The sequence below is a fragment of the Saccopteryx bilineata genome, chromosome 10 (genome assembly GCF_036850765.1).
Source record: "Saccopteryx bilineata isolate mSacBil1 chromosome 10, mSacBil1_pri_phased_curated, whole genome shotgun sequence".
Taxonomy (NCBI): domain Eukaryota; kingdom Metazoa; phylum Chordata; class Mammalia; order Chiroptera; family Emballonuridae; genus Saccopteryx; species Saccopteryx bilineata.
This window is the reverse complement of record NC_089499.1, coordinates 7,042,170-7,050,893: the sequence shown is the minus strand read 5'-3', so window position 1 is coordinate 7,050,893 and position 8,724 is coordinate 7,042,170. Positions and strand designations below refer to the sequence as shown.

The window sequence follows — 8,724 nt, the reverse complement described above, 5'->3', positions numbered from 1 at the left end:
CATTCAATCTAAATATCTTCTGATCCTATTCAATGGCCATTATTTCCTAGCACCCCAAAATGCTACAAAATTCAACATGACAACATGTAATTGCTCTTTCTAGGTTGTGGCAGAACATTGGACCCAAAGGAAACTTTTGATAGTTATAGATATTTTATTCCTCCTGCTATTGCTTTGCTGCTAAAAATCAATATCTTCTTCAAAAAGTGCTGAAGTCTCCCAGGAGCTTAGGGGTCCAACCCAGGAACTCAGTGCCAGGACACAGTCTGAGGACCACTGAGCTGCCCCCAACATCACCAACCAGGAAGACAGTCGTATCTAATAGCCGTCTGAACCCCTGGATTTGTCATCCACCGTGACACAGCTGGGTAAGGCAGAGCCATGACTGTGGGCAACCCTGAGCCACCAAGAAGCAGCCAGCTGCAGCCACCTCTGCCCTGACACACAGGAGACGTGCAGGGGCACCCAGCCATGCCCAGCCCCGTCACGTCCACAGAAGAGCTCCCCTGCTGCCTGCCCTCCCAACAGCCCAGCCCAGGGCAGGAGGTGTAGAAAGTGCACTGGGGCTCTGAGGCATGGAAAAAGGAACACCTTGCCCCTTGTCACCATCTTTGCCAGCCCAGAGGTAGGTACCAAAACAGAATTAGCCAACACGACCCCAACCCACAGCGTTGTATAGCCGCTCTATCTCTGTGACACAGACCCTAGTTCCTCTCCCCGAGAATGCCGTTTGGGACCCATATTTCCAGGGACCCCTCCATCCTTGACAATCCTTGACACAGACCGACCCTGGTTCCCTTCCCCAAGGATGCTCATATTTGGAACCCACATTTCCAGGGACCCCCAAACCCTCCACTTAACAGTGTTGCACCCTTGGTCCTCCTCACCCCCACTTCTGCCTCTTGCTCAGGGGCAAGGGCCCACGGCTCCCTCCAGGGAAAGACAGTTTTCCGTCCAGAGAGAAACAGGCCTGGGTGTGGGGGCTGGACCAAGGCTGCTCACACAGAACTACGAGAGAGACACAGCCTGGGGTCCACAGAACTGGCCACAAGATACAACCTGACATTAGGATTTTTTTAAAAAAGTATTTATTGCAAAGAATGCTGAACACAGTGTGATGTGTGGCCGAGACCCAACAGCACCCCTTCCAGGAACAGTAGGAAAACCTCTGCAACACAAGCACACGGAGCCAGGCGGGGGCTGCGTGCAGAGGCAGTGCCGACCGAGCCCAGGCTGTGACCGCCCGGCCCTTGGGACACACCCAGGCCCAACCACTCCTGACTGCTCTCTGGACACAGGACAAAAAGGCCTCTCTGGTCTCACCTCAGCCAGACTGAGGTCCTGGAGAGGTGGTGGCATCCACATGTATGTGCCGCTAACCAAAGGGACCCACTATGGCTAACAAGTAAATGTGTCTAGGTGGCCAAAAGTCACCAAAACTCCACACAGAAGCAAAGGCTGAAGCCCCGTCCCAAAGGCATGGTCCTGCGACCCTTGGGTTCTGACAGGAGTTAAGTCCAGGAGGGTTCTGTCCTGGCCCCACCTGGACCTCTCTCCACCATGTTTGTCCACAGCTGCTATGGTACACAAGAATAGGACCACCAGCCCCGGCTAGTTGGCTCAGTGGTAGAGAGTTGGCCCAGCGTGTGGAAGTCCGGCATTCGATTCCAGCCAGGGCACACAGGAGAAGTGCTCATCTGCTTCTCCACTCTTCCCCCCTCCTTTCTCTCTCTCTTCTCTCTCTCTCTCTTCCCCTCCCACAGCCAAGGCTCCATTGGAGCCCAGTTGGCCCGGGTGCTGATGGGCAGAGCATTGCCCCCTGGTGGGCATGCCAGGTAGATCCTGGTTTGGCGCACGTGGGAGTCTGTCTGCCTCCTGCCTCTGCTCCCTCCACCCCCCCACGCCACTCCCGCCTCTCACTTTGGGGTGTGTGTGTAGGGGGGAATGGGACCAACAGCCAAGCCAGGGACACACTTCCCTCAGGGGCAGGTGGCACTTGGAGGCTGCAGAGCCCTGGGGGACCAGGAGAGTGGGCTGTTCTGTTAGGCACAGCCTAGGAAAGGTTGCAGGGCAGACTTGGGATCCTGGGGCCTGGCTTTACCCAGAACCGCTGCCTGGCTTGCCTCTCTGGGCCCCAGAGAACTCAGGGTGTGACAGATGGCAGCCTGCTTGAGCTCATCCTCAGCAGGCTCCTGTGCACGGTAATCAAAAGCTCTGCTGTGACTGGGAAACCCCCTGGACAAGGCTGCCTCCCGTTCCGGCCTCCCCCCTGCTCAGTCCCACCGGAGGCGGCCAACAAATCCAGGACAGGCTTTACAGGACAACAAGCTTGGCTGAGTCCCCCACAGCAGACGCATGTCCCTGCCCTGGTGCGCACTCCTGGGGGACACAGGAACAGCAGGCGAGGCAGCCTGGCAGGCAGGGTGCGGGAGCACGGGGGACACGGGATGACAGCCTCTCTTTCACGTCTCGAGCAGGCACACTGAGAAGGGCGACTCATATATCTGCCCTGCCTTTCCTGGCTTCACCCCCAGAGCTTCAGGAAGAAGCAGCCCTGGCCACCAGCCCCAAGTGCTCCAGTGTATGCTGGCCGGGAGGGGGACCCCAGGCGCCGGGCTCCCTGCACGTCCTGCATGTCGCATTGTGCTGCTGGGAGACCGCGTCCCTGAGCGGCTCAGACACGGGGCCTGGCCGGTCCCGGTGTCTGCGGCGGCGGGTCCTCAGTCCCTGGCGGGGCAGGTGACAGGCTCTCCCGGGGCAGCGGGGCCCACGAAGACCTTGCCTCTCGGAACTGGCCACAGACAGGCCAGCAGAGCCCTGCAGGGGTCTTCAGGCAGCTTGGCCATGGTGGGAATATTCTGTTTCACATTGTAGGGTTTCAAACTTGACAGAGCCAATGCCCCGGCAGAGGGAGAACACCTGAGAGCCACCACAGAAGGACCAGGCGCTGACACTCTTCTCTCCAGTCCGGAGCAGGCACAATCGGGCTGAAGGGTTTTTAGCAGGTTGGGCACCAGATACAACCCCATCGCTATCAACAGGAAACAGGCGGTCTGGGACGGGGATTCTGGCCCCACCGGCCGCACATGGTGTTCCCGCATGGTGATTGTCATACGGGCCTGGAACGACCTTATCTGCAGAGATCCACCACCTGCCCAGGGGTCACAGTGGATGAGACAGGGTCACTGGTGAGCAGGGACTGTGACAAGGGCTTCCTCTGGAGGCCTCGAGATGTCTACATTCTGCACAAAAATAAAAGCACAGAACATTCACCTTGCAGCAAGAACAGGCGCGGACCCGCTGTCCTCTCCCCGCGGCCGCCAGCGTCGAGCGCACATCCTCAGTCTGAGGGACCCAGCCGCAGGTCTCCAGACCCCCACCTTCCCGGCCGGGGCGAGAAGTCAGGCTCACTCCAGCAGGAGCCCCAGTGCCCGGCCCTGCAGGACGCTGCGCCTGGACATCCCGGGACCGGCTGGGACCCAGCAGTGACCCGCTGGTACCTGAGGCCTGTCCCGATGCGTGTTCACAGCCTTCACGTTCAGGAATATGGACTCCACTTTACAACCTGCCGACAGAAGATGCAGATGAGCCTGACCTGTGGTGGCGCAGTGGATAAAGCGTCGACCTGGAAACACTGAGGTCGCCAGTTCAAAACCCTGGGCTTGCCCGGTCAAGGCACATACAAGAAGCAACTAGGAATTGATGTTTCCCGCTTCTCTCCCCTTTCTCTAAAATTATTTTTAAAAATCTTAAAAAAAAAAAGATGCAAATCTATCCCCCTCTCAGCATGGGGTGACTACACTGTCTTCAGGGCCCCAACCACCCACACCCGACTGTCACACATACACCGTGCCAGGTGCTCAGTGCAATGAGGGACAGGGGATGGGCACACTGGAATGACAGCAGCTGCCAATGAGCTGTCCTCATCCTCCGGGAGCAGGACACCGGAGAGGCCGGGTGACCTGTGGTGGAGGGACGCGCCCAGGCCCCGGAGCTCGCCGGGCAGCTGTCGAGGTCCCTGCGGCACAGCCCGACGCAGAGGCGGGACTCAAACCATGCTGCACCCAGGACACTTAAAGGTCCTGGTCCTGTGGGTCATGGGCTTTGTGGGGGGTTTTGGAAAAAACAGAGGAAAAAATCCCTTTATGTGGGTGGGTGATGGTTAAGGAGAGTCACTGGGGAAGTTTCCTGCAGCCACAGAAATGGAAACAGAAAAACTTAAAAGCAAACTGGGAAAGGCAGAGGTGGAGGGAGGAGGGGTGAGCTCCTAACGCAACGCTCAAGGGTCTGCAGAAGAGCACCAAGCCCCGCCAACAGCGGGTCCGGAAAGCAGCGGCGTGTGCAGCGGGCGCCCTCACCGTAGGCCACAGGGGTCAGCTTTAGCACCGTGTGCAGCGGACACTTGAGGTAGGGCAGCTGTTCTGTGGACACAGATGGGAGGGCTGGCACTCGGAGGGTGCCCGGGTCACAGTCCCCCCTCTCATATACACACACCCCTCCCCCCCGGGGGCCAGCCTGCACCTGCCGCCTTGTCCAGGAAGTAGGCCAGGAGGCAGCGCATGACCGCCTGGTGGCAGATGACCAGCACGTTCTCTTGCCTCTCCAGCTCCATGATGACAGGCTCCAGTCGCTGGACCAGGTCCTCGTAGGACTGCAAGGCCAAGCAGGAAGCACCCCTCAGGCCCGGCTCCAGGAGAGGAGTCACCCTGGAGCTGGGCCGCCTCTCACTGCTGGAACCCTCCCCCTGCAGGAGGCTGTGCCAGGTCTCCTCCTGGCTCCTGAGGGCATGGGGTGGGCAGCACCCCCAGGGCTGAGACCCTGAGAAGGAGGCCAGGGGACCTGTGAGGACTGGCAGTCCGGGAAAGGGATCCCCTCCCCTCGCCCAGGGCTGAGACCCTGAGAGGGAGGCCAGGGGCCCTGTGAGGACTGGCAGTCCAGGAAAGGGATCCCCTCCCCTCGCCCAGGGCTGAGACCCTGAGAGGGAAGCCAGGGGCCCTGTGAGGACTGGCAGTCCGGGAAAGGGATCACCTCCCCTCGCCCAGGGCTGAGACCTTGAGAGGGAAGCTAGGGGCCCTGTGAGGATTGGCGGTCCGGGAAAGGGATCACCTCCCCTCGCCCAGGGCTGAGACCTTGAGAGGGAAGCCAGGGGACCTGTGAGGATTGGCGGTCCGGGAAAGGGATCCCCTCCCCTCGCCCAGGGCTGAGACCCTGAGAAGGAGGCCAGGGGCCCTGTGAGGACTGGCGGTCCGGGAAAGGGATCACCTCCCCTCACCCAGGGCTGAGACCCTGAGAAGGAGGCCAGGGGCCCTGTGAGGACTGGCAGTCCGGGAAAGGGATCCCCTCCCCTCGCCCAGGGCTGAGACCCTGAGAAGGAGGCCAGGGGCCCTGTGAGGACTGGCGGTCCGGGAAAGGGATCACCTCCCCTCACCCAGGGCTGAGACCTTGAGAGGGAGGCCAGGGGCCCTGTGAGGATTGGCGGTCCGGGAAAGGGATCACCTCCCCTCGCCCAGGGCTGAGACCTTGAGAGGGAAGCCAGGGGACCTGTGAGGACTGGCGGTCCGGGAAAGGGATCACCTCCCCTCACCCAGGGCTGAGACCTTGAGAGGGAGGCCAGGGGCCCTGTGAGGATTGGCGGTCCGGGAAAGGGATCACCTCCCCTCACCCAGGGCTGAGACCTTGAGAGGGAAGCCAGGGGCCCTGTGAGGACTGGCAGTCCGGGAAAGGGATCCCCTCCCCTCGCCCAGGGCCAGGTCCCAGAAGGACTGAGGGCAGGGCTGGGCCTCAAGCTGGCATCTGAAGGGGCCACCTCTGTGCCCAATCACAGGGCCCTTTGCTGAACCATCAGCTGCTGGAGTCTCATGCTGCCAACTGGTGACATGAGAAAGACATGGCCCCTCCCAGCTCACAGCAGACAGGAGCGCACAGAAGGAGCCACGGGGCGGGGGACCCCAAACTTCCAGAGTGTGGCCTGTCAGAAACACCTGAGGTCCCAGGAGCGACCCCTGCAGGCGGCCTGCCTTGTTCCTTCCCTATGAGGAGCCACAGGAGTCCTCGGGCCAGCCCCTGCACCCAGTAGTTTTGGAGATTTCCACCAGGAGGCCTAGCCCTGGGGGTTCCATCCCTTTTTGGACACAATGAACAGTCCTTCAAAAAAGGCCTCCCAGCCCTGGCTGGTTGCTTCAGCGGTAGAGCATCGGGCCCAGTGTGTGAAAGTCCCAGATTTGGTTCCCGGGTTTGATTCCCGGCCGAGGCACACAGGAGAAGCGCCCATCTACTTCTCCACCCTTCCCCCTCTCCTTTCTCCATCTCTCTCTCTCTTCCCCTCCCGCAGCCAAGGCTCCATTGAAGCAAAGTTGGCCCGGGTGCTGAGGATGGCTCCATGGCCTCCGCCTCAGGCGCTAGAATGGCTCCAGCCGCAATGGAGCAATGCCCAGATGGGCAGAGCATCACTCCCTGTTGGGCATGCCGGGTGGATTCTGGTTGGGCGCATGCGGGAGTCTGTCTGACTGCCTCCCTGCTTCTAACTGCAGAAAAATCCCCCCACACACACACACACAAAAAGAAAGGCCTCCCACACCATAACCTGGGAGCAATTCCAGCAGTTGGGGGAAGTCCTAAATTGGTAAATTGGTACTCGGGTAACTGATTTCCCTACCAGCTCCCCCCATCCCTATACTCAAAGTTGAGCAGTTAGCTGCTTTGTTTCTTCCCAGTTTTCTGGACAGGTTCTAACTTGGCTCTGCCTCACGGCACGGCGTGGAGAGTTAACGCTGCCCAGAGCTGCCCTGTTCCTGAGGACAGGAGAGCACAAGGCCCGCGAGCCTGGCATCTAGGGCTGGGGGCTTCTGTGCGTGCACACATGGCTTTGTGGGGGCGTGTTTTTATTTGGCCACTCTCCCAGGCCACCTCTTGGAAGTGGGAGATACAGAGTCAAAGGTGACACTGTCTCGGACCTGGGGCCTAGGCTGAGGGGACGTGACAAGTGCAGGTGGCTTGTGGAGGCCTCGCCTCATCTGGGAAGGTCCCCCTAGGTCTGGAGTCAGGGCTGGGGGCGATGTCTGAAGCTGCAGGAAGGCACCCTCGGGAAAGGGGAAGGCAAAGTATGGGGTGGGCAACGGGGAGCAGGGATCCAATGGGCCTTGGGGTTGGGAGTCTGTCCGTCCTCTATCCCTGGAGGCGGTGGCAGCCTGGGTCACATGGCTGGGAAGAGGTAGAGGCGATACACGCACCCAGCCTGGTCCCACCGCTGCCCCCTCAGGGCCCTCCGCCACCAGGCAGCCCTCCCAGGCAGGCAGCAGGGGCCTAACCAAGCCCACAAGTCCCACCTACCTCCCCCTTGGGGTACCGGTACCGGTACTTGTCCTGGTCCCGTAGGGCAAACTCCAGTGGATAATGATCCTGGATTTCCTCATAGGTCATTTCCTCACAGACGCCCTAGGGAGACATCTCAGCTGTCACACCTCCTACGCAGGCCGGGTATCAGCCCTGGGTCGGGACGTGGGTGGGGGTGTGTGTCAAACAGAAGGGACCAGGTGCCTGGGCCATGGAGGCATGGAGGCCCTCTTGTCCTGGAGCTTGGACCCACCCAGGGAAGGGAAGTCCATATGGAACACCGAGCAAGGGGGCGGACCCTTGTTTGTACAGTTATCAAAACATTTTTCCTAACCATCCATCCAGTTAGAAATGTAACCATGTGTCTTGTTTTCTGTGTTGTGGAAATACTAGTTCTCAGTATGGAGTGCTGTACACTAAAAAGCAAAATTTCTCTTGTGTCATTCAGGATACACTCACACAACACAGCAGATTACCTCATACAAATGCTATTTAAAAACAAAACAGCAGAGAACACTGGTTGAGAACACTTCAGAGTCACGTAAGGGCACAGAGAGACCCAGGGTGCTGCTGGTCCATCCTTTCACCAGCCAGCCCAGACCACTCCTCTGCCAGGGAGCCCAGGGAGATGTTCCCGCTGCCCAGGGGCTGTCCTTCAGAGGCTCAAGCCACAAACAGGACATGCCCAGAGGAAGAGGAAACAATAAAACAGCCTTAATGAAAAGCTGCTGGCCCCTGTCTTTGTTCTGTTTTCTTCTAGACCATTCTCCCTGGCCCTCAAGCCCATCACGCTGGCTGCGGGTGGCTGTGCCCAGGAGACGGGGGGCGGGGAAGGAGAGGGTGATTACCGCGTCGATCTCGTTCAGGACCTTCCACTGCTCGTAAGGCACACCCAGAGCCTCGGCCGTCTGGATGGTCCTCTTCATCTGGCTGGTCCAGACCTTCAGCTCCTTGATATTCTGATCACTGATGAACTGGGCCAGACTCTTGGCAAACTGAAACACAGCACAACCGAATTCGGATCCCATAGCCACAGGGTCCCTGAGGTCATGCCCAGCCTGAGAACATAGGTTTGGTAAAAAACATGAAACCACTCAAATGACACCCACAGCCACAAGTGCTGTTCTTGTGCATTCTGCCTAGACCCTCAGGATAGTTCCAGCTGTGGTTCATAGTCCCCTGCCATTGGCCCCAACCACCTGGCCATGTGCCCAGGGCTGTGTGACCTCCCACTAAGGCCTCAAGATCTCCCCTAGACTGGCACAGCCATCAGCTGCTCTGCAGGGACTCAGGTCGCTCCCATAATGTCATGCCTCTCCAAGGTGACAGCTCACACGGAAGCCAGAGATCCAGGCATCTATCTGCCTGGTGCTTGCTGACCTTCCCTACATG

The 8,724-nt window shown here is 59.3% G+C and overlaps 1 protein-coding gene across 4 annotated transcripts in view; it reads right to left on the bottom strand.

The window, feature by feature from the left end:
• Nucleotides 1-1,050: 1,050 nt before the first annotated feature.
• The window catches only part of PFKFB4 (6-phosphofructo-2-kinase/fructose-2,6-biphosphatase 4), a 28,854-nt gene continuing 21,180 nt past the window's right edge, over nt 1,051-8,724 (bottom strand). For 3 of the 4 annotated variants that reach the window (XM_066244834.1, XM_066244837.1, XM_066244836.1), the window contains exons 9-14: nt 8,181-8,327; nt 7,330-7,434; nt 4,522-4,651; nt 4,359-4,421; nt 3,501-3,565; nt 1,052-3,242 (exon numbers count right to left, since the gene is read on the bottom strand). In XM_066244834.1, coding sequence (XP_066100931.1) covers nt 3,183-3,242; nt 3,501-3,565; nt 4,359-4,421; nt 4,522-4,651; nt 7,330-7,434; nt 8,181-8,327 — 570 coding nt within the window. In that variant the 3' untranslated portion in view covers nt 1,052-3,182. Of the gene's footprint in view, nt 3,243-3,500; nt 3,566-4,358; nt 4,422-4,521; nt 4,652-7,329; nt 7,435-8,180; nt 8,328-8,724 lie in introns of all 4 variants that reach the window. The other variant, XM_066244835.1, reaches the window with a different exon arrangement.